This window comes from Oncorhynchus gorbuscha, unplaced genomic scaffold, assembly GCF_021184085.1.
Source record: "Oncorhynchus gorbuscha isolate QuinsamMale2020 ecotype Even-year unplaced genomic scaffold, OgorEven_v1.0 Un_scaffold_5298, whole genome shotgun sequence".
Classification (NCBI taxonomy): Eukaryota; Metazoa; Chordata; class Actinopteri; order Salmoniformes; family Salmonidae; genus Oncorhynchus; species Oncorhynchus gorbuscha.
In genome coordinates, this window is record NW_025749134.1 from 1 (window position 1) to 27,257 (window position 27,257).

Consider the following 27,257-nt stretch of genomic DNA (forward strand, 5'->3'; position numbering starts at 1 on the left):
CAGAGCAACAACAACAACAACCGGCCTCAGAGCAACAACAACAACAACAACAACCGGTCTCAGAGCAACAACAACAACAACAACAACAACCCGGCCTCAGAGCAGCAGCAACAACAACAACAACCAGCCCCAGAGCAACACAACAACAACCGGCCTCAGAGCAACAACAACAACCGGCCTCAGAGCAACAGCAACAACAACAACCAGCCTCAGAGCAGCAGCAACAACAACCAGCCTCAGAGCAGCAACAACAACAACAACAACAACCGGCCTCAGAGCAACAACAACAGAGCAACAACAACAACAACCGGCCTCAGAGCAACAACAACAACAACCGGCCTCAGAGCAACAACAACAACCGCAACAACAACAACCGGCCTCAGAGCAACAACAACAACCGGCCTCAGAACAACAACAACAACCGGCCTCAGAGCAACAACAACAACCGGCCTCAGAGCAACAACAACAACAACAACAACCGCCTCAGAGCAACAACAACCGGCCTCAGAGCAACAACAACCGGCCTCAGAGCAACAACAACCGGCCTCAGAGCAACAACAACAACCGGCCTCAGAGCAACAGCAACAACAACAACCAGCCTCAGAGCAGCAGCAACAACAACAACCGGCCTCAGAGCAGCAACAACAACAACCGGCCTCAGAGCAACAACAACAACAACCGGCCTCAGAGCAACAACAACAACAACCGGCCTCAGAGCAACAACAACAACAACCGGCCTCAGAGCAACAACAACAACCGGCCTCAGAGCAACAACAACAACCGGCCTCAGAGCAACAACAACAACCGGCCTCAGAGCAACAACAACAACAACAACAACCGGCCTCAGAGCAACAACAACAACAACCGGCCTCAGAGCAGAGCAACAACCGGCCTCAGAGCAACAACAACAGCAGCAAGAACAACAACCGGCCTCAGAGCAGCAAGAACAACAACCGGCCTCAGAGCAACAACAGCAACAACAACAACAACCGGCCTCAGAGCAACAACAGCAACAACAACAACAACCGGCCTCAGAGCAACAACAACAACCGGCCTCAGAGCAGCAACAACAACCGGCCTCAGAGCAACAACAACAACCGGCCTCAGAGCAGCAACAACAACCGGCCTCAGAGCAGCAACAACAACCGGCCTCAGAGCAGCAACAACAACCGGCCTCAGAGCAGCACAACAACCGGCCTCAGAGCAGCAACAACAACCGGCCTCAGAGCAACAACAACCGGCCTCAGAGCAACAACAACCGGCCTCAGAGCAACAACAACCGGCCTCAGAGCAACAACAACCGGCCTCAGAGCAACAACAACCGGCCTCAGAGCAACAACAACCGGCAACAACCGGCAGAGCAACAACAACCGGCCTCAGAGCAACAACAACCGGCCTCAGAGCAACAACAACCGGCCTCAGAGCAACAACAACCGGCCTCAGAGCAACAACAACCGGCCTCAGAGCAACAACAACCGGCCTCAGAGCAACAACAACCGGCCTCAGAGCAACAACAACCGGCCTCAGAGCAGCAACAACAGCAACCAGCAATAGAGGTCTTTCAGTCAGCTGTCTCGAGCAGAATAGGTATCCATTCCGTTTCAACTCCAGTCAGTTTAAATGGAGATGTATCATCAATTCCCGAATTAGGTATGTAACTCAATTCCCTAATTAGGGATGTAACTCAATTCCCTAATTAGGGATGTAACTCAATTCCCTAATTAGGGATGTATCATCAATTCCCTAATTAGGGATGTATCATCAATTCCCTAATTAGGGATGTAACTCAATTCCCTAATTAGGGATGTAACTCAATTCCCGAATCGACTAGAATTGAGTCCAACTGTAGTCTACAGTCTAATGTGAAGGACAGAACTTTGCGTAAACTGCCACGTTGTGAATTCATCTCGTGTTTCGCCCTCAAAACACCCTCCACCACACATAAAGAAAGGGAGAGATGACGGAGACTTACCCCGATGATGCTGAGTCCTTTAAGGTAGTCCATCCTGGGCTGGGCCTGGGGAACACATCCAGCCACCACCACCTTCTTATCCTGCTCCTGGGCCTTCCTGACAGAGACACGACGGGGGTTAATACAAGGAGGGCCAACGGTGGCTCAGGAAGGTCACGTAATTTTTTGGGGGTTGCTGTTTTCTTTAACATGCACAATTTTTGACCAGGGCCCATATAGGAGTACCACAGTATGAGTCATAATACCCATAAAACCTAACGGTCAAACAGGGAAACAGTTCAAAATAGTTTTTTTTTTGTTCACTCATAAATTTTCCCCACAGGGGATTTTTTCTAACACTTCAAATAAGGGCTGTGTTTCATGTAGACTCACCCTGCCGTGACGTTTTGATGACCACGTAAATCTCTCTAGGACAAGGTGACTTTTTATCAATGAATAAAATGGTGAACAAAACTATTGTTTGACCGCTAGGTTTTATGGGTATTATGGCACTAGGGGCACTACGGGTGTCATTTGGGTATAACGGCCTGTCTGTCATTTGGGACGTGGGTAGTGGGTTCTTCCGGGAACGTCACACATGACAGCCTGTCTGTCATTATTATTATTATTATTATAAATAGCAGAACATTCTCCAACATCACTACATTATTGACGCGGGGCGGCAGGGTTAGCCTAGTGGCCGGAAGGTTGCAAGTTCAAACCCCCGAGCCGACAAGGTACAAATCTGTCGTTCTGCCCCTGAACAGGCAGTTAACTGCCCCTGAACAGGCAGTTAACCCACTGTTCCCCTGAACAGGCAGTTAACCCACAGTTCCTAGGCCGTCATTGAAAATAAGAATTTGTTCTTAACTGACTTGCCTAGTTAAATAAAGGGAGAAAAAAAAACATTATTGACACCTGCTGAAATACAACCACACTGTCTGTGGCTCTTCTTCTCTGAAGGTGCTGAATAAATTATTTCCCTGACTGTTTCTGTCTAGACCAGGGGATCCTCAACTAAGATTCAGCCGGGGGCATGTTTTTTTCTTGTGCAGTTAGTCAGGGGACCAGAACATAAATTATCAATTAATTTGTAAGACTGCGTATTAAACGCAAGAAGCCCAAACAGTATATAATAATATTTGTCAGAAACATAATGATTTCAAACCTTGTTTATAATCACAACTCTAGTATACGTGGGAACACTTGGGAACAGATGTCCTAAATTAAAATCCCTGTTCCTGTTTGTACTAGATAACCAGGTATCGAATCCACTCTGGTGATTGGCCAGTAGGGCTGTTCCTGTCTGTACTAGATAACCAGGTATCTAATCCACTCTGGTGATTGGCCAGTACGGCTGTTCCTGTCTGTACTAGATAACCAGGTATCTAATCCACTCTGGTGGTTGGCCAGTAGAGCTGTTCCTGTCTGTACTAGATAACCAGGTATCTAATCCACTCTGGTGATTGGCCAGTAGGGCTGTTCCTGTCTGTACTAGATAACCAGGTATCTAATCCACTCTGGTGGTTGGCCAGTAGGGCTGTTCCTGTCTGTACTAGATAACCAGGTATCTAATCCACTCTGGTGATTGGCCAGTAGTCTGTAGATAACTGTTCTAATCCCCTTTGGTGATTGGCCAGTAGGGCTGTTCATGTCTCCTCTATACACGGAGCCACAGTGTCACCAATGAGGATGGTGTCACCTGCAGGATTACATATCTTCCTCTTTACTGTCAACTTAATTGTGAGAGCGTTGATGGGCACCTAACCTCGACCTTTAAGATGTTGAACTGTAAAGGTCAGCCGTTAGTCAGCCGTTAGTTTGAGTGGCTCATTTCCATCTGCATGGCTGGGTAATGTGAGCTTAATACCTGGGAGAAAGAGGTGGAGGAGGAGGAAGGAGAGAGGGGGGAGTGGAGGAGGGGAGGGGGAGGAGGAAGGGGAGAGGGAGGGAGTGGATGAGGAGGGAGAGGAGAGGGAGGGAGTGGGGAAGGGGTAGGAGGAGGTGGAAGGGGAGAGGGAGGGAGTGGAGGAGGGGGAGGGGTGGATGAGGAGGAGGAGGGGGGGGAGGGGGAAGGGAGTGAGGAGGGAGGGAGGAGGTGGAGGAAGGGAGTAGAGGAGGAGGAGGGGAGGGAGGGAGTGGGGGAGGAGGAGAGGAAGGGGAGAAGGAGGGAGTGGAGGAGGGGGAGGGGTGGATGAGGAGGAGAGAGAGAGGAGGAGGGGAGAAGGGAGGTGAGGTGGTGGAGGAGGAGCAGAAGGAGCAGGGGAGAGGGAGGTGGTGGAGTTGGGGAGGAGGGGAAGAGAGAGGAGAAGAGCAGCACTGTGAGCTCATCCTCTTCCTGCCCCATGTGGTTCACAGTGCAGTGTGGAGTGGAGGACATTTAGCAGCAGGGCCTCTGACACGTAAGAGACATTTATCTTTCAACAGCAGCTCTCTTCCTGACTGGCTGACTGGCTGGCTGGATGACTGGCTGGCTGGATGACTGGCTGAATGACTGTACCACAGAGAGGACATGTATCTTTCAACAGCAGCTCTCTTCCTGGCTGACTGACTGACTGACTGACTGACTGACTGGCTGGCTGGCTGGCTGACTGGCTGGCTGGCTGGCTGACTGGCTGGCTGGCTGGCTGACTGGCTGGATGACTGGCTGGCTGAATGACTGACTGACTGACTGGCTGGCTGGCTGGATGACTGGCTGACTGACTGACTGACTGGATGACTGACTGACTGACTGACTGACTGGCTGGCTGGCTGGCTGGCTGGCTGGCTGGCTGGCTGGCTGGCTGTACCAGAGGAGAGGAAATGCCAGATCTGGGTTCCAATACTATTAGAGAATCTGTCAAATAGTCTACTCAGAGTTTCCTTCAGTACGCTCACCAGAATATTTATCCGTTAGTAAGCAACAGAAGATGTGTCATTTTGGGGCTGTTCTATTGGTCAATTGTGCCAGGCGAGCTCAATCAAGCACAGATAAATGATATGAAATGATTTCCAAACAGTATTCGGAGCCAGCTCTGTCTGACAGCTGTATAACACACATCTGGTCCTGCTTTCCACCAAAACCTCACAACTCAATGGGCTTCCTGTACGGAGACAACAGCGAGAGACATCTCCACACAGAAGACTGAAAAAGGGGACAACGTAGCATCAGATGGGTGTCCATCCTGTACCACAGCACTCAAACATCTCTACATACAGGATTAGGGATTAGGGTGTCCATCCTGTACCACAGCACTCAAACATCTCTACATACAGGATTAGGGATTAGGGTGTCCATCCTGTACCACAGCACTCAAACATCTCTACATACAGAAGGATTAGGGTGTCCATCCTGTACCACAGCACTCAAACATCTCTACATACAGGATAAGGGATTAGGGTGTCCATCCTGTACCACAGCACTCAAACATCTCTACATACAGAAGGATTAGGGATTAGGGTGTCCATCCTGTACCACAGCACTCAAACATCTCTACATACAGGATAAGGGATTAGGGTGTCCATCCTGTACCACAGCACTCAAACATCTCTACATACAGGATTAGGGATTAGGGTGTCCATCCTGTACCACAGTACTCAAACATCTCTACATACAGGATTAGGGATTAGGGTGTCCATCCTGTACCACAGCACTCAAACATCTCTACATACAGGATTAGGGATTAGGGTGTCCATCCTGTACCACAGCACTCAAACATCTCTACATACAGGATTAGGGATTAGGGTGTCCATCCTGTACCACAGCACTCAAACATCTCTACATACAGGATTAGGGATTAGGACATGTCCATCCTGTACCACAGCACTCAAACATCTCTACATACAGGATTAGGGATTAGGGTGTCCATCCTGTACCACAGCACTCAAACATCTCTACATACAGGATTAGGGATTAGGGTGTCCATCCTGTACCACAGCACTCAAACATCTCTACATACAGAAGGATTAGGGATTAGGGTGTCCATCCTGTACCACAGCACTCAAACATCTCTACATACAGAAGGATTAGAGTGTCCATCCTGTACCACAGCACTCAAACATCTCTACATACAGGATTAGGGATTAGGGTGTCCATCCTGTACCACAGCACTCAAACATCTCTACATACAGAAGGATTAGGGTGTCCATCCTGTACCACAGCACTCAAACATCTCTACATACAGAAGGATGAGGGAACATAGGATCTGTGCCAGGTTAACCTTTTTGTATAGTGATCAAACAAGTTGCTTCTGTTGGACTTAAAGGAGGCATAAGATCAGAAAACGGGTCAGAATATTTAAAGGATTATGAAAACACACTGTGTTACATATACAGTCCTATACGTGTACCAGTGTGGTGACAGTCAACGAGCCTAAATCCATGAGAGACATTTTGTCCGACCTGATTTTGTAAATCAAGTCAGAGGTAAAAATCCAGGATGTCGGTTCAGGTATCATCACGTGTTTCTCCTCTACATGATGCGTCTCGGCCCTGTCCGTTCAGGGTGGAGGGACTGCAGGCTAGATGAACACACGGCTTGGTCCTGTCCGTTCAGGGTGGAGGGACTGCAGGCCAGATGAACACACGGCTTGGTCCTGTCCGTTCAGGGTGGAGGGACTGCAGGCTAGATGAACACACGGCTTGGTCCTGTCCGTTCAGGGTGGAGGGACTGCAGGCTAGATGAACACACGGCTTGGTCCTGTCCGTTCAGGGTGGAGGGACTGCAGGCTAGATGAACACACGGCTTGGTCCTGTCCGTTCAGGGTGGAGGGACTGCAGGCTAGATGAACACACGGCTTGGTCCTGTCCGTTCAGGGTGGAGGGACTGCAGGCTAGATGAACACACGGCTTGGCCCTGATGGGACGTCTGGGAGGTTTTATAAATCAGTCAGCGGGGGTCAGGCTCAACAGATCAGGAGTGATGTCCTGTCCGACAGGGGAGGGATGGATGGGGGGCTTGGTCCTGAGCAGGGAGGGATGGGGGCCAGAGCACAGGGGGAGAGCAGGGTCCTGTCCGTTCAGGGTGGAGGGACTGCAGGCCAGGGAGGAACACAGGGACGGAGGCAGGGTCCGTTCAGGGAGGGAGGGACTGCAGGCCAGATGAACACAGGGCTTGAGTCCTGGAGGTTCAGGGGGAGGGACTGCAGGCCAGATGAACACACAGGGAGGTCCTGTCCGCAGGGAGGAGGGACTGGAGGCGGAGATGAACAGGAGGGTCCTGAGTTCAGGGTGGAGGGAGGCCAGATGAACACACGGCAGGGTGGAGGGAGAGAAGGGAGGGAGAGAGAGCAGGGAGGGAGAGAGAGCAGGGAGGGAGAGCAGGGAGGGAGGCAGGGAGGGAGAGCAGGGAGGGAGAGAACAAGGAGGGAGAGCAGGGAGGGACGGATGAACACACGCAGGGTCCTGACCGAGAGCAGGGAGGGAGGGAGAGCAGGGAGGGAGAACACAGGGCTTGGTCCTGGGAGGGAGGCAGGGAGGGAGAGCAGGGAGGGAGAACAGCAGGGCTTGGTCCTGAGCAGGGAGGGACGGAGACAGGGAGGGACGGAGAGCAGGAACAGAGCAGGGAGGGACCTGAGAGCAGGGAGGGACTGCAGGGAGAGAACACAGGGAGGCAGGGAGGGAGAGCAGGGAGAGGAGCAGGGAGAAGGCAGGGAGGGACGGAGAGCAGGGAGGGACGGAGAGCATGGAGGGGGTCCTGAGCAGGGAGGGAGGGAGGGGGAGAGCAGGGAGGGGGGGAGGGACTGCAGGGAGAGCAGGGAGGGGGAGGGAGGGACTGCAGGCCAGATGAACACACGGGAGGGAGGGGAGGGAGGGAGAGAACACAGGGAGGGACGGAGAGCAGGGAGGGACGGAGAGCAGGGAGGGACGGAGAGCAGGGAGGGAGAGAGAGCAGGGAGGGAGAGAGAGCAAGGAGGGAGGGAGAGCAGGGAGGGAGAGAGAGCAAGGAGGGAGAGAAAGCAGGGAGGGACGGAGAGCAGGGAGGGACGGAGAGCAGGGAGGGACGGAGAGCAGGGAGGGACGGAGAGCAGGGAGGGAGAGAGAGCAGGGAGGGAGAGAGAGCAGGGAGGGAGAGAGAGCAGGGAGGGAGAGAGAGCAGGGAGGGAGAGAGAGGAGGGAGGGAGAGCAGGGAGGGAGAGCAGGGAGGGAGAGCAGGGAGGGAGAGAGAGCAAGGAGGGAGAGCAGGGAGGGACGGAGAGCAGGGAGGGACGGAGAGCAGGGAGGGAGGGAGAGCAGGGAGGGAGAGAGAGCAGGGAGGGAGAGCAGGGAGGGAGAGCAGGGAGGGAGAGCAGGGAGGGAGAGAGAGCAGGGAGGGACGGAGAGCAGGGAGGGACGGAGAGCAGGGAGGGACGGAGAGCAGGGAGGGACGGAGAGCAGGGAGGGACGGAGAGCAGGGAGGGACGGAGAGCAGGGAGGGAGAGCAGGGAGAGAGAGCAGGGAGGGAGAGCAGGGAGGGAGAGCAGGGAGAGAGAGCAGGGAGGGAGAGCAGGGAGGGACGGAGAGCAGGGAGGGACGGAGAGCATGGAGGGGGAGAGCAGGGAGGGAGGGAGGGGGGAGAGCAGGGAGGGAGGGAGGGGAGGGAGAGCAGGGAGGGAGGGAGGGAGGGAGGGAGGGAGGGAGGGAGGGCAGGGAGGGGAGGGAGGGAGGGGAGGGAGGGAGGGGGAGAGCAGGGAGGGGGAGAGCAGGGAGGGGGAGAGCAGGGAGGGGGAGAGCAGGGAGGGGGAGAGCAGGGAGGGAGGGGGAGAGCAGGGAGGGAGGGAAGGAGAGCAGGGAGGGAGGGAAGGAGAGAGGGACAGGGAGGGAGGGAGAGCAGGGAGGGAGGGAGGGAGGGAGGGAGAGCAGGGAGGGAGGGAGGGAGGGAGGGAGGGAGGGAGGGAGGGAGGGAGGGAGGGAGGGAGGGAGGGAGGGAGGGAGGGAGGAGGGAGGGAGGGAGGGAGGGAGGGAGGGAGGGGGAGAGCAGGGAGGGACGGAGAGGGAGAGCAGGGAGGGAGGGTCAGGAGAGCAGGGAGGGAGGGAGAGCAGGGAGGGAGGGAGGGGGGAGAGCAGGGATGCAGAGCAGGGAAAGCAGGGAGGCAGGGGGGAGAGCAGGGAGGGAGACACCAGTTCACGCTACCTACAGTAACATCCATTTATTCAACCGATACTTGGGGAAGTCAAATATATATATAATACTGTGATATCCAACTCTCTATTTCCCCAACACTGGAGGGGAGGAGACACCGCCTGCAGAACTGAACCGGGTTCAAGAGATCTCCACCTGATCTCAGAGGACATCTGCTGGCGTCCGGGTCACTGGTGTGCAGCGAAGCTGAACCAATCGCCCGAGCCCTGCCTCCCATCCAACCCTGGCATGAGCCGACGTGATTGGCTTTCCCCCTGGGGTGTCTGGGACGAAAGCTCATCCACGCCGCGCCTGATTCACTGTGTCACCACGGCCGGGCGCCGAACGCATTAGGGCGGCGTTTGTCAGGAGCGTTACTGAATAATTCAGACATGATGTACCTCGTAATGGCAGGGTCCTGAACAACGAGGCCTTTTTAAACACAGGGTGACACAACGGACCTGTAGAGATGAGCTTCTTTTTAAGTGGCTGTTCTCCTCAGAGGAGCCTCGCGGACTGACTCAGGAGACACATCAGGGACAGTCAGGCTCTCTACTCAGGAGACACATCAGGGACAGTCAGGCTCTCTACTCAGGAGACACATCAGGGACAGTCAGGCTCTCCACTCAGGAGACACAGTGACAGTCAGGCTCTCCACTCAGGAGACACATCAGTGACAGTCAGGCTCTCCACTCAGGAGACACAGTGACAGTCAGGCTCTCCACTCAGGAGACACAGTGACAGTCAGGCTCTCCACTCAGGAGATACAGTGACAGGCAGGCTCTCCACTCAGGAGACACAGTGACAGTCAGGCTCTCCACTCAGGAGACACAGTGACAGTCAGGCTCTCCACTCAGGAGATACAGTGACAGGCAGGCTCTCCACTCAGGAGATACAGTGACAGGCAGGCTCTCCACTCAGGAGATACAGTGACAGTCAGGCTCTCCACTCAGGAGACACATCAGTGACAGTCAGGCTCTCCACTCAGGAGAGAGACAGTTTGATTTCACAGAAGTGTGATTGACTTGGGAGTTATATTGTGTTTAAGTTTTCCCTCTATTCTATTTTTTGAGCAGTGTATATTTATTTTTTCAGGTGTTTGCTTTCAAAATCACACACAAAAAAACAAAATAGTAAACTTTAAGTCTATAACAATGGTTAGACCACATCAGGAGACCACTTTCGAGGTCTGCAAAATCTAATACATTAAGAATTTGGGGTGTATTTACCCTTTAATTCAACTGTGCACCACTTCTGTTGCTTGGTTACTGGTGATGCATGGTTACTGGTGTTGCTTGGTTACTGGTGATGCTTGGTTACTGGTGTTGCTTGGTTACTGGTGTTGCTTGGTTACTGGTGTTGCATGGTTACTGGTGTTGCATGGTTACTGGTGATGCTTGGTTACTGGTGATGCTTGGTTACTGGTGATGCATGGTTACTGGTGTTGCTTGGTTACTGGTGATGCTTGGTTACTGGTGATGCTTGGTTACTGGTGTTGCGTGGTTACTGGTGTTGCGTGGTTACTGGTGTTGCGTGGTTACTGGTGTTGCGTGGTTACTGGTGTTGCGTGGTTACTGGTGTTGCGTGGTTACTGGTGTTGCGTGGTTACTGGTGTTGCGTGGTTACTGGTGTTGCGTGGTTACTGGTGTTGCGTGGTTACTGGTGATGCATGGTTACACTGGTGTTGCTTGGATGTGATTACAGTTAGCTAAACAAAATGGCCACTGGGACTGACGTAAACAATCCTGATTTAATAGAGACGGTTCGTTGGGAGGAGAGAACGGAGAACCCACACAGACGGTTCGTTGGGAGGAGAGAACGGAGAACCCACACAGACGGTTCGTTGGGAGAAGAGAACGGAGAACCCACACATACGGTTCGTTGGGAGAAGAGAACGGAGAACCCACACAGACGGTTCGTTGGGAGGAGAGAACGGAGAACCCACACATACGGTTCGTTGGGAGAAGAGAACGGAGAACCCACACAGACGGTTCGTTGGGAGGAGAGAACGGAGAACCCACACAGACGGTTCGTTGGGAGGAGAGAACGGAGAACCCACACAGACGGTTCGTTGGGAGGAGAGAACGGAGAACCCACACAGACGGTTTGTTGGGAGGAGAGAACGGAGAACCCACACAGACGGTTCGTTGGGAGAAGAGAACGGAGAACCCACACATACGGTTCGTTGGGAGGAGAGAATGGAGAACCCACACATACGGTTCGTTGGGAGGAGAGAACAGAGAACCCACACATACGGTTCGTTGGGAGGAGAGAACGGAGAACCCACACATACGGTTCGTTGGGAGGAGAGAACGGAGAACCCACACATACGGTTCGTTGGGAGGAGAGAACGGAGAACCCACACAGACGGTTCGTTGGGAGAAGAGAACGGAGAACCCACACATACGGTTCGTTGGGAGAAGAGAACGGAGAACCCACACAGACGGTTCATTGGGAGAAGAGAACGGAGAACCCACACAGACGGTTCGTTGGGAGGAGAGAACGTAGAAGTGATGAAAGCAGCGTTAGAGAGAGAAGACGTGGGAACAACATGTTAATGTACAAACAAACCAGCAAAGAGGCAGACAACGTCTCTCTCTCTGGAGTCCTGAGGGGAGTGTGTGTGTGTGTGTGTGTGTGTGTGTGTGTGTGTGTGTGTGTGTGTGTGTGTGTGTGTGTGTGTGTGTGTGTGTGTGTGTGTGTGTGTGTGTGTGTGTGTGTGTGTGTGTGTGTGTGTGTGTGTGTGTGTGTGTGTGTGTGTGTTGTGGGGGAAGCAGGAGGAGACAAGAGGCTCATTAGGGGCAAAAATAAAGTATTTTCCCCACTTAATTTCCCTGGCTGCTATTCATTCAGCATAATGTAGCATGGCTTATCAGTGCTCTTAGAGACCCTCGTTTTCACTATCATTATCTATTCTAAACAGCATTCTGAGAGAGAGAGAGAGAGAGAGAGAGAGAGAGAGAGAGAGATAGAGAGAGAGAGAGAGAGAGATAGAGAGAGACAGAGAGAGAGACAGAGAGAGAGACAGAGAGAGAGACAGAGAGAGAGACAGAGAGAGAGAGAGAGAGAGACAGAGAGAGAGACAGAGAGAGAGACAGAGAGAGAGAAGGAATGCTGTCTCCATGCACAATGCCAGCTGCCTAATTAAATAGCTATTCAATCCACTTCTTGCAGTAAAATTAATTTATGAAATGAAAAAGTGTATTTTTCTCTTCCGCCATCCCTCTAATGTGGGGAGCAACCAATTATAATACAAGGTTCAAGGTTCATTACATTAAGAGAAGAGAAGAAAAAAAGCTTGAAAATGGGGAGATGATTTTTAATAAATAGGGATTTGGACAATTAACTAAACTGGTTAAAAAGCTCCAATGGCAGAATGCATATTTCTCTCCATCTCAACGTACATTACTACAACGTTCCCTGGTAACGTCTCAACGTACATTACTAGAACGTTCCCTGGTAACGTCTCAACTACATTACTACAACGTTCCCTGGTAACGTCTCAACTACATTACTACAGCGTTCCCTGGTAACGTCTCAACTACATTACTACAACGTTCCCTGGTAACGTCTCAACTCCCAAAGAACATTACTACAACGTTCCCTGGTAACGTCTCAACTACATTACTACAACGTTCCCTGGTAACGTCTCAACTCCCAAAGAACATTACTACAACGTTCCCTGGTAACGTCTCAACTACATTACTACAACGTTCCCTGGTAACGTCTCAACTACATTACTACAACGTTCCCTGGTAACGTCTCAACTCCATTACTACAACGTTCCCTGGTAACGTCTCAACTACATTACAACGTTCCCTGGTAACATCTCAACTCCATTACTACAACGTTCCCTGGTAACGTCTCAACTACATTACTACAACGTTCCCTGGTAACGTCTCAACTACATTACTACAACGTTCCCTGGTAACGTCTCAACTCCCAACGTACATTACTACAACGTAACGTTTCAACTCAAAAGCTATACTCTACTCAGTATGTAGAACCAGACATCTGATTGGGGGTTCAGCATTGTAATTTTGCATTCATTATTCTACTGCACTTTCAACTGGGTTTTAATTGATCATCAGCCGTGTTTCACCCCCCTCCCAGCCCCTCAACAACTCATTTCTGATATTTAGCTTCATTATTTTACATGGAAATGAAGGTTCACAACAAATTATTGAAGCAAAATGACAAGAGAAAGAGAGACAGAGAAACACAGAGGAGAGAGAGAGGAGAGAGAGCAAGAGAGAGGCAGAAGGAGAGGGAGAGAGAGACAGGAGAGTGAGAGACAGAGAGAGAGACAGAGATGCAGAGAGAGAGAGAGAGAGATACAGAGAGAGATACAGAGAGAGAGAGAGAGAGATACAGAGAGAGAGAGAGAGAGAGAGAGAGAGAGAGAGAGAGAGAGAGAGAGAGAGAGAGACCAGACAGAGAGAGCAGGCGGAGAGAGACAGAAAGAGACAGAGAGAGAGACAGAGACAGAGAGAGAGACAGAGACAGAGACAGAGAGAGGACAGAGACCGAGAGAGAGAGACCGAGAGAGAGAGACCGAGAGAGAGAGACAGAGAGCAGACAGAGAGAGAGCAGACAGAGAGAGAGCAGACAGAGAGAGAGAGAGAGAGAGAGAGAGAGATACAGAGAGAGAGAGAGAGACCAGACAGAGAGAGAGAGAGAGACCAGACAGAGAGAGAGAGCAGGCGGAGAGAGACAGAAAGAGAGAGAGAGAGACAGAGACAGAGAGAGAGACAGAGAGAGAGCAGGCAGAGAGAGAGAGGAGACTGGGGATGATTGTCTTCATCCCCCTGTGGGATTGTCCATCATCCACAGATCCTTTCAGTGCCACCAGACAGACTCATAGTGTATTCACAGACTAAGAGCAGCGGGGAGAAAAGCAGGCGATTTCTATACCCTGGAGAAGACACACAGCACGACACACAATCTGGCAAATACATTTAGCACACAGCACGACACACAATCTGCCAAATACATGTAGCACACAGCACGACACACAATCTGGCAAATACATGTAGCACACAGCACGACACACAATCTATCAAATACATGTAGCACACAGCACGACACACAATCTGGCAAATACATGTAGCACACAGCACGACACACAATCTGGCAAATACATTTAGCACACAGCACGACACACAATCTGGCAAATACATTTAGCACACAGCACGACACACAATCTGTCAAATACATGTAGCACACAGCACGACACACAATCTGGCAAATACATTTAGCACACAGCACGACACACAATCTGTCAAATACACCTCACACACAACACACACACCTCACACACAACACACACACCTCACACACACACCTCACACACACACCTCACACACACACCTCACACCTCACACACACACCTCTCCCACAACACACACACCTCTCCCACAACACACACACCTCTCACACACCTCACACACACACCTCACACACACACCTCTCACCTCACACACACACACACCTCACACACACACCTCTCACCTCACACACACACACACACCTCACACCTCACACACACACCTCACACACACACCTCTCCCACAACACACACACCTCTCACCTCACACACAACACACACACACACACCTCACACACACACCTCTCACCTCACACACACACCTCACACACACACCTCTCCCACAACACACACACCTCTCACCTCACACACAACACACACACACACCTCACACCTCACACACACACCTCACACCTCCCACCTCACACACCTCACATCTCCCACACACACACACACCTCACACCTCACACACACACCTCACACCTCACACACACACACACCTCACACACACACCTCACACACACACACACCTCACACACACACACACCTCACACACACACACACCTCACACACACACCTCTCCCACAACACACACACCTCTCACCTCACACACACACCTCTCCCACAACACACACACCTCACACCTCACACACACACCTCACACACACACCTCACACCTCACACCTCACACACACACCTCTCCCACAACACACACACCTCACACCTCACACCTCACACCTCACACACACACCTCACACATCACACACACACACCTCACACACACACACCTCACACACACACCTCACACACACACACCTCACACACACACACCTCACACACACACCTCACACACACACACCACACACACACACCTCACACACACACCTCACACACACACCTCACACACACACCACACACACACACACACCTCTCACCTCACACACACACCTCACACACACACCTCTCACCTCACACACACACCTCACACACACACCTCACACACACACCTCACACACACACCTCACACACACACCTCACACACACACCTCACACACACACCTCACACACACCTCACACCTCACACACACACCTCACACACACACCTCACACACACACCTCACACACACACCTCACACACACACACACCTCACACACAACACACACACCTCACACACAACACACACACCTCACACACAACACACACACCTCACACACACACCTCACACACACACCTCACACACACACCTCACACACACACCTCACACACACACCTCTCCCACAACACACACACCTCTCACACACCTCACACACACACCTCACACACACACCTCTCACCTCACACACACACACACATCACACACACACCTCACACACACACCTCTCACCTCACACACACACCTCACACACACACCTCACACACACACCTCTCCCACAACACACACACCTCTCACCTCACACACAACACACACACACCTCACACACACACCTCTCACCTCACACACACACCTCACACACACACCTCTCCCACAACACACACACCTCTCACCTCACACACAACACACACACCTCACACACACACCTCACACCTCACACCTCCCACACACACACACCTCACACACACACACACCTCACACACACACCTCACACACACACACACCTCACACACACACCTCTCCCACAACACACACACCTCACACCTCACACACACACCTCTCACCTCACACACCTCACACCTCACACACACACCTCTCCCACAACACACACACCTCACACACACACCTCACACACACACCTCACACACACACCTCTCCCACAACACACACACCTCACACCTCACACCTCACACACACACTCACACCTCACACACACACCTCACACATCACACACACACATCACACATCACACACACACCTCACACATCACACACACACCTCACACCTCACACATCACACACACACCTCACACCTCACACACACACCTCACACCTCACACACACACCTCACACCTCACACACACACACCTCACACCTCACACACACACCTCACACACACACCTCACACCTCACACACACACCTCACACCTCACACACACACCTCACACCTCACACACACACCTCACACACCTCACACACACACCTCACACACACACCTCACACACACACCTCACACACACACCTCTCCCACAACACACACCTCTCCCACAACACACACCTCTCCCACAAAACACACACCTCACACACACACCTCACTCACACACCTCACTCTCACACACACACCTCACACCTCACACACACACCTCACACACCTCACACCTCACACACACACCTCACACCTCACACACACACCTCACACCTCACACACACACCTCACACATCACACACACACCTCACACACACACCTCACACACACACCACACACCTCACACACACCCTCACACACACACCTCACACCTCACACACACACCTCACACCTCACACACACACCTCACACCTCACACACCTCACACACACACCTCACACCTCACACACACACCTCACACACACACCACACACCTCACACACACACCTCACACACACACCTCACACCTCACACACACACCTCACACCTAACACACACACCTCACACCTCACACACACACCTCACACACACACCTCACACCTCACACCTCACACACACACCTCACACACCACACACACACACACACACACACATCATATTGTGTATTGTTCACGTTGTCTAACGAGAGGAGAAGAGAATCTGAATCCACGTTATAAAACAGCAGGATTTGAAGAACTGTGAGATATAAAATGACAATAGTGACAACAACATTGTCAGGCTGATGATGTTTCTCAATGGGTACATCCAAAATGGCATCTCGTTCCTCAGGATATACAGTGTGTTACTTTAGGCCGACATAGGGTTCTAGTCTAAGGCAGTGCACTACATAGGGTTCTAGTCTAAGGAAGTGCACTACATAGGGTTGTAGTCTAAGGCAGTGCACTACATAGGGTTCTAGTCTAAGGCAGTGCACTACATAGGGTTCTAGTCTAAGGCAGTGCACTACATAGGGTTCTAGTCTAAGGCAGTGCACTACATAGGGTTCTAGTCTAAGGCAGTGCACTACATAGGGTTCTAGTCTAAGGCAGTGCACTACATAGGGTTCTAGTCTAAGGCAGTGTACTACATAGGGTTCTAGTCTAAGGCAGTGCACTACATAGGGTTCTAGTCTAAGGCAGTGCACTACATAGGGTTCTAGTCTAAGGCAGTGCACTACATAGGGTTCTAGTCTAAGGCAGTGCACTACATAGGGTTCGAGTCTAAGGCAGTGCACTACATAGGGTTCTAGTCTAAGGCAGTGCACTACATAGGGTTCGAGTCTAAGGCAGTGCACTACATAGGGTTCTAGTCTAAGGCAGTGCACTACATAGGGTTCTAGTCTAAGGCAGTGCACTACATACGGTATAGGGTGCCATTTGGGACACACACCAGTGAGTAATGAGTAGGTTAACAGTGTTTATGTGTCCATGGTAAATGACATCTGGCCTGCAGTGGAGGTCAGGTCAAAGGTCATACATGCCAAGGGGGTTGAGGCTCTCAGGCTGATGCACCCCGCCCAAGCGACTGATGGCTCGTCGCCAAATCCACTGGCAACAGGTTATCTACAAGTCTCTGCTAGGTAAAGCCCCGCCCATCTCAGCTCGCTGGTCACCATAGCATCACCCACTCGTAGCACGCGCTCCAGCAGGTATATCTCACTGGTCACCCCAAAGCCAACTCCTCCTTTGGTCACCTTTCCTTCCAGTTCTCTGCTGCCACTGACTGGAACGAATTGCAAAAATCACAGAAGCTGGAGATTCCCATCTCCCTCACTAGCTTTAAGAACCAGCTCAGAGCAGCTCACAGATCACTGCACCTGTTCATAGCCCATCTGTATACAGCCCATCTATCTACCTCATCCCCATTCTGTATTTATTTATTTTGCTCCTTTTGCACCCCAGTAGCTCTACCTGCACATTCATCTTTTGCACATCGACCATTCCAGTGTTTAATTGCTATATTGTAATTACTTCGCCACCATGGCCTGTTTATTGCCTTAACTCCCTTATTTAATCTCATGCACTCACTGTATATAGACTTTGTTTTATTTTTTTCTACTGTATGTTTTGTTCATTGTGTAACTCTGTGTTGTTGTATATGTGTCGAACTGCTTTGCTTTATCTTGGCCATGTTGTGAATGAGAACACCTGGCCTACCTGGTGAAATAAATAAAAAAAACAAAAAAATGCCTGGCACCCCGCCCAAGAGGCCGGTGCCTGGCACCCATAAGAGGCCGGTGCCTGGCACCCCGCCCAAGAGGCCGGTGCCTGGCACCCGCCCAAGAGGCCGGTGCCTGGCACCCGCCCAAGAGGCCGGTGCCTGGCACCCGCCCAAGAGGCCGGTGCCTGGCACCCGCCCAAGAGGCCGGTGCCTGGCACCCCGCCCAAGAGGCCGGTGCCTGGCACCCCGCCCAAGAGGCCGGTGCCTGGCACCCCGCCCAAGAGGCCGGTGCCTGGCACCCCGCCCAAGAGGCCGGTGCCTGGCACCCCGCCCAAGAGGCCGGTGCCTGGCACCCCGCCCAAGAGGCCGGTGCCTGGCACCCCGCCCAAGAGGCCGGTGCCTGGCACCCCGCCCAAGCGGCCGGTGCCTGGCACACCGCCCAAGAGGCCGGTGCCTGGCACACCGCCCAAGAGGCAGATGCCTGGCACACTGCCCAAGAGGCAGATGCCTGGCACACTGCCCAAGAGGCCGATGCCTGGCACACTGCCCAAGCGGCCGATGCCTGGCACACTGTCCAAGAGGCCGATGTCTGGCACACTGCCCAAGCGGCTGAAGGCATATTGGCCAACTAATGTACAAAGCATCTCCGGAAGCTGGAAAGGATATACAGATGATTTTTTTGCAAAAATATAAATCTTAGTCAGGGTGGTTAAAACAACAACCTCCGTCAGCAAATATATTATTGCATCGGAGAAAAAAAAAGACCTGAAGGCATTTCAGAAGAGTCTGGGGGAAAGAATGTCAGAACACATTGACATTCACGCAGAGCATTTTCACAACCCACAAAAACACTGGCAAAGAAGCAGTTTACAAATCAATAACTTTAAAAGCTTAAATTTAGTGACATTTATTTCCCCGTGGAGAAATCTACCCCCCCCCCCCAGCAGGCATGTAGCAAGGCAGCTCTGAGACACTCAGGACCCCAGAGGCAGCAGCTGTGACAGGGGTGAAATTGAGGTGGACCTGGACCTTTCGAGTCCAGAGGTCTCCGCTCCCCTTGACCTCGTCAATGAACACACACACACACACACACACACACACACACACACACACACACACACACACACACACACACACACACACACACACACACACACACAATGTGTGTGTGCTGACAAGGGACATCACAGCAATAGACATCATTAGGGGTTTGCTTCAAAACGTGCAATTCAGGAAGCTAAAACCACCCGGGGAACATCCAGCACGATGACTGGGAATACAGATATCTGTTGTCATAGATACAGTAGGGGGCGTGGATCAGAAAACCAGTCAGGATCCGGTGTGACCACCGTTTGTCTCGTGCAGCGCGACACATCTCCTTCACGTAGAGTTGATCAGGCTGTTGACTGCGGAACGTCATCCAAATGGCTGTGCGAGGTCGTCGGGATATTGGCGGGAACTGGAACACGCGGTCGTGCACGTCGATTCCAGAGCATCCCAAACATGCTCAACGGCCGACGTGTCTGGTGAGAATGTAGGCCGTGGAATAACTGGGACATTTTCAGATTGCGGGAATTGTGTAGCAGATCCTTGTGACACGCGGCATTATCATGCTGAGACAAGAGGTGATGGCGGTATAGGTATATATATATATATATGCATTCAAATTGCAATTTTGTTCGTTGTGCGTAGCTTATTCCTACCAAAACCATAACACCCCCATGATGCACTCTGTTCACAAGGTTGACATCAGCAAACCACTCGGCCACTCAACACCATACAAGTGGTCTGCGGGTGTGAGGCCGGATGGACGTACTGTCAAAATCTCTAAAAATGACGTTAGAGGCGGCTTATGGTAGAGAAATGAACATTAATTTACCTGGCAACAGCTCTGGGGGACATTCCCGCAGTCAACATGTTACACACCCTCAACATTTACATTACATTTAAGTCATTTAGCAGACGCTCTTATCCAGAGCGACTTACAAATTGGTGCATTCACCTTATGACATCCAGTGGAACAGTCACTTTACAATAGTGCATCTAAATCTTAAAGGGGGGTGAGAGGGATTACTTATCCTATCCTAGGTATTCCTTAAAGAGGTAGGGTTTCAGGTGTCTCCGGAAGGTGGTGATTGACTCCGCTGTCCTGGCGTCGTGAGGGAGTTTGTTCCACCATTGGGGGGCCAGAGCAGCGAACAGTTTTGACTGGGCTGAGCGGGAGCTGTACTTCCTCAGTGGTAGGGAGGGGAGCAGGCCAGAGGTGGATGAACGCAGTGCCCTTGTTTGGGTGTAGGGCCTGATCAGAGCCTGGAGGTACTGAGGTGCCTTTCAAGACATGAAACATCTGTGGCCTCGTGTTGTGTGACAAAACTACACATTTTAGGGTGGCCTTGTTTAATCAGCTTCTTGATAGGCCACACCTGTCAGGTGGAGGGATAATCTTGGTAAAGTAGAAATGCTCACGAACAGGGATGTAAACAAATTTGACGACGACATGAGAGAAATACGTTGTGTGTGCTTACAGAACATTTCCCAGGGTCATTTACTTCTCATGAAACTTGGGACCAACATTTTACATGTTGCCTTTATATATTAGTTCAGCGTAATTGAGTTGGGAGGGTTTATTCCACTAAAACTACTCCAGTTTGGGAGCTTGGTAATGGATGGACCTTGGGAAGGTATTTTGTCCCCTGCTGGGTTACAAATGAGATACAGATACAGACCACCTGAACCCCTCTACAAACATCCTCCCCCATCTCCTCTCCCCTCCCCTCCTCTTGACCTTCATTCCCCCCCCAAAGACTCTCACAGCCTGGTCCCTCCTCCCTCTTCCTCTCCTCCTAGAACAGTCTACTAAAAGACTCTCACTAAAATCAGCCTGGTACCTCCTCCCTCTTCCTCTCCTCCTAGAACAGTCTACTAAAAGACTCTCACTAAAATCAGCCTGGTACCTCCTCCCTCTTCCTCTCCTCCTAGAACAGTCTACTAAAAGACTCTCACTAAAATCAGCCTGCTACCTCCTCCCTTTTCCTCTCCTCCTAGAACAGTCTACTAAAATACTCTCACTAAAATCAGCCTGGTACCTCCTCCCTCTTCTCCTAGAACAGTCTACTTATAGACTCTCACTAAAACCAGCCTGGTACCTCCTCCCTCTTCCTCTCCTCCTAGAACAGTCTACTTATAGACTCTCACTAAAACCAGCCTGGTACCTCCTCCCTCTTCCTCTCCTCCTAGAACAGTCTACTTATAGACTCTCACTAAAATCAGCCTGGTACCTCCTCTCTCCTCCTAGAACAGTCTACTAAAAGATTCTCACTAAAATCAACAACACAGGTACACAGACACAAAACACCCTGTATATTAAATCCTTTATATAGCTACATACACAGTGTATAAAACATTAGGAAACCTTCCTAGTATTGAGTTGCACCCCTTTCTTACCATCAGAACAGCCTCAATGATTCGGGGCATGGGACTCTACAAGGTGTTGAAAGCACTCCATGTTGACTCCATGGGACTCTACAAGGTGTTGAAAGCACTCCATGTTGACTCCATGTTGACTCCATGTTGACTCCATGTTGACTCCATGTTGACTCCATGTTGACTCCATGGGACTCTACAAGGTGTTGAAAGCACTCCATGTTGACTCCATGTTGACTCCATGGGACTCCACAAGGTTTTGAAAGCACTCCATGTTGACTCCATGGGACTCTACAAGGTGTTGAAAGCACTCCATGTTGACTCCATGTTGACTCCATGTTGACTCCACAAGGTGTTGAAAGCACTCCATGTTGACTCCATGTTGACTCCATGGGACTCTACAAGGTGTTGAAAGCACTCCATGTTGACTCCATGTTGACTCCATGTTGACTCCATGGGACTCTACAAGGTGTTGAAAGCACTCCATGTTGACTCCATGTTGACTCCATGGGACTCTACAAGGTGTTGAAAGCACTCCATGTTGACTCCATGGGACTCTACAAGGTGTTGAAAGCACTCCATGTTGACTCCATGGGACTCTACAAGGTGTTGAAAGCACTCCATGTTGACTCCATGTTGACTCCATGTTGACTCCACAAGGTGTTGAAAGCACTCCATGTTGACTCCATGTTGACTCCATGGGACTCTACAAGGTGTTGAAAGCACTCCATGTTGACTCCATGTTGACTCCATGTTGACTCCATGGGACTCTACAAGGTGTTGAAAGCACTCCATGTTGACTCCATGTTGACTCCATGGGACTCTACAAGGTGTTGAAAGCACTCCATGTTGACTCCATGTTGACTCCATGGGACTCTACAAGGTGTTGAAAGCACTCCATGTTGACTCCATGGGACTCTACAAGGTGTTGAAAGCACTCCATGTTGACTCCATGGGACTCTACAAGGTGTTGAAAGCACTCCATGTTGACTCCATGTTGACTCCATGTTGACTCCATGGGACTCTACAAGGTGTTGAAAGCACTCCATGTTGACTCCATGGGACTCTACAAGGTGTTGAAAGCACTCCATGTTGACTCCATGTTGACTCCATGTTGACTCCACAAGGTGTTGAAAGCACTCCATATTGACTCCATGTTGACTCCATGTTGACTCCATGGGACTCTACAAGGTGTTGAAAGCACTCCATGTTGACTCCATGTTGACTCCATGTTGACTCCATGGGACTCTACAAGGTGTTGAAAGCACTCCATGTTGACTCCATGTTGACTCCATGGGACTCTACAAGGTGTTGAAAGCACTCCATGTTGACTCCATGTTGACTCCATGGGACTCTACAAGGTGTTGAAAGCACTCCATGTTGACTCCATGTTGACTCCATGGGACTCTACAAGGTGTTGAAAGCACTCCATGTTGACTCCATATTGACTCCATGTTGACTCCATGTTGACTCCATGTTGACTCTACAAGGTGTTGAAAGCACTCCATGTTGACTCCATGTTGACTCCATGTTGACTCCATGGGACTCTACAAGGTGTTGAAAGCACTCCATGTTGACTCCATATTGACTCCATGTTGACTCCATGTTGACTCCATGTTGACTCCATGTTGACTCTACAAGGTGTTGAAAGCACTCCATGTTGACTCCATGTTGACTCCATGGGACTCTACAAGGTGTTGAAAGCACTCCATGTTGACTCCATGTTGACTCCATGGGACTCTACAAGGTGTTGAAAGCACTCCATGTTGACTCCATGTTGACTCCATGGGACTCTACAAGGTGTTGAAAGCACTCCATGTTGACTCCATATTGACTCCATGTTGACTCCATGTTGACTCCATGTTGACTCCATGGGACTCTACAAGGTGTTGAAAGCACTCCATGTTGACTCCATGTTGACTCCATGTTGACTCCATGTTGACTCCATGTTGACTCCATGTTGACTCTACAAGGTGTTGAAAGCACTCCATGTTGACTCCATGTTGACTCCATGGGACTCTACAAGGTGTTGAAAGCACTCCATGTTGACTCCATGTTGACTCCATGGGACTCTACAAGGTGTTGAAAGCACTCCATGTTGACTCCATGTTGACTCCATGTTGACTCCATATTGACTCCATGGGACTCCATGGGACTCTACAAGGTGTTGAAAGCACTCCATGTTGACTCCATGTTGACTCCATGTTGACTCCATGTTGACTCCATATTGACTCCATGGGACTCTACAAGGTGTTGAAGGCACTCCATATTGACTACATGTTGACTCCATGTTGACTCCATGTTGACTCTACAAGGTGTTGAAAGCACTCCATGTTGACTCCATGTTGACTCCATATTGACTCCATGTTGACTCCATGTTGACTCCATGTTGACTCCATGTTGACTCCATGTTGACTCCATGGGACTCCATGGGACTCTACAAGGTGTTGAAAGCACTCCATGTTGACTCCATGTTGACTCCATGTTGACTCCATGTTGACTCCATGGGACTCTACAAGGTGTTGAAAGCACTCCATGTTGACTCCATGTTGACTCCATGTTGACTCCATGTTGACTCCATGTTGACTCCATGGGACTCTACAAGGTGTTGAAAGCATTCCATATTGACTCCATGTTGACTCCATGTTGACTCCATGGGACTCTACAAGGTGTTGAAAGCACTCCATGTTGACTCCATATTGACTCCATGTTGACTCCATGTTGACTCCATGTTGACTCCATGTTGACTCTACAAGGTGTTGAAAGCACTCCATATTGACTCCATGGGACTCTACAAGGTGTTGAAAGCACTCCATGTTGACTCCATGTTGACTCCATGTTGACTCTACAAGGTGTTGAAAGCACTCCATATTGACTCCATGGGACTCTACAAGGTGTTGAAAGCACTCCATGTTGACTCCATGTTGACTCCATGTTGACTCTACAAGGTGTTGAAAGCACTCCATGTTGACTCCATGTGGACTCCATGTGGACTCCATGTTGACTCCATGGGACTCTACAAGGTGTTGAAAGCACTCCATGTTGACTCCATATTGACTCCATGTTGACTCCATGTTGACTCCATGTTGACTCTACAAGGTGTTGAAAGCACTCCATATTGACTCCATGGGACTCTACAAGGTGTTGAAAGCACTCCATGTTGACTCCATGTTGACTCCGTGTTGACTCCGTGTTGACTCCGTGTTGACTCCGTGTTGACTCTACAAGGTGTTGAAAGCACTCCGTGTTGACTCCGTGTTGACTCCATGTTGACTCCATGTTGACTCCATGGGACTCTACAAGGTGTTGGAAGCACTCCATGTTGACTCCATGTTGACTCCATGTGGACTCCATGTGGACGCCATGTGGACTCCATGTGGACGCCATGTGGACTCCATGTGGACTCCATGTTGACTCCATGTTGACTCCATGTTGACTCCATGTTGACTCCATGGGACTCTACAAGGTGTTGAAAGCATTCCATATTGACTCCATGTTGACTCCATGGGACTCTACAAGGTGTTGAAAGCACTCCATGTTGACTCCATGTTGACTCCATATTGACTCCATGTTGACTCCATGTTGACTCTACAAGGTGTTGAAAGCACTCCATATTGACTCCATGGGACTCTACAAGGTGTTGAAAGCACTCCATGTTGACTCCATATTGACTCCATGTTGACTCCATGTTGACTCCATGTTGACTCTACAAGGTGTTGAAAGCACTCCATATTGACTCCATGGGACTCTACAAGGTGTTGAAAGCACTCCATGTTGACTCCATGTGGACTCCATGTGGACTCCATGTGGACGCCATGTGGACGCCATGTGGACTCCATGTTGACTCCATGTTGACTCCATGTTGACTCCATGTTGACTCCAATGCTTCCCACAGTTGTGTCAAGTGGCCTGGATGACCTTTGGGTTGGCCTGGGTGACCTTTGGGTTGGCCTGGGTGACTTTTGGGTTGGCCTGGATGACCTTTGGGTTGGCCTGGGTGACCTTTGGGTGGTGGACCGTTCTTGATAGACACGGGGAAACGGTTGAATGTGAAAAGAACTGCAACACTGCTGGGTTGACCCACTGAAACCGGTGAGCCTGGTACCTACTACCATATCCTGCTCAAAGACATTTCAATATTTTGTCTTTCCCACACACTTCCTGAATGTTACACACACCCCCAACATAACATCCCTAAATCCCCCTCTGTTGGATAGGGGTCAGCGATGGTTGTCAACTCAACATAACGTTCCTAAAGAGAGAGACAGAGAGAGAGACAGAGAGACAGACAGAGAGACAGAGAGAGAGACAGAGAGAGACAGAGAGAGACACAGAGAGACAGAGAGAGACAGAGAGACAGAGAGAGACAGAGACAGAGAGAGAAAGACAGAGAGATAGAGAGAGACAGAGAGAGACAGAGACAGAGAGAGACAGAGAGAGAGAGACAGAGAGAGAGAGAGACAGAGAGAGAGACAGAGACAGAGAGACAGAGACAGAGAGACAGAGAGAGAGACAGAGAGAGAGAGAGAGAGAGAGACAGAGACAGAGACAAAGACAGAGAGATAGAGGGGAAATAGACCACCCTGCTACCATACAGTGGGTCAACACAAACATTTGCCATGACTGTGCCTCAAAACATACAGTCTACCTAACAGAGCAGACACCCAGCCCAGACTCGCACCCTCACCCCCAAATAACGCATGCGAGGCAGAATTAGGACGACACCCACTAATTACCCACAAGCAACTAAAGGAAAGCGAAGCCCTAACCTGCAAGGAGATGAACTTAAGAGAAAAGTCCCCCTCAGACAGCTGGTTCTGGAGTCTCTGTTCACAAATACAAACAGACCCCACAGAGCCCCAGGACAGCAACACAATTAAACCCAACTTAAAAACAAAAAGATAATTACTTGACACATCGGAATAAATCCAACCAAAAAAAACAGCGCAAATTGGAAAGCAACTTGGCCTTAAAACACAGAACACAGTGGCAGAATACCTCACCATGAGACAAAACTAACTAAACAAAATAGACTCAGTGAGATTAGCTTTGCTATTGAGAGAGGTCACCATAGGCACCCTCCAGTTCCCAATTAAATAGCTTGTTGGAGAACCCTCCCTTTCCCAATTAAATAGCTTGTTGGAGAACCCTCCCTTTCCCAATTAAATAGCTTGTTGGAGAACCCTCCCTTTCCCAATTAAATAGCTTGTTGTGTCAGTCATA

The 27,257-nt window shown here is 50.5% G+C and overlaps 1 protein-coding gene across 1 annotated transcript; it reads left to right on the top strand.

Annotated features, from left to right (window-relative positions):
- Nucleotides 1–1,083: 1,083 nt before the first annotated feature.
- On the top strand, nt 1,084–19,612 carry LOC124029042 (basic proline-rich protein-like; the record flags this gene model as incomplete). The annotated part of the gene is made up of 3 exons (XM_046340902.1): nt 1,084–1,587; nt 18,682–19,244; nt 19,556–19,612. Coding segments are annotated over 3 exons (1,124 nt in total), but the record flags the coding sequence as incomplete, so codon positions are not given.
- Nucleotides 19,613–27,257: the final 7,645 nt, after the last annotated feature.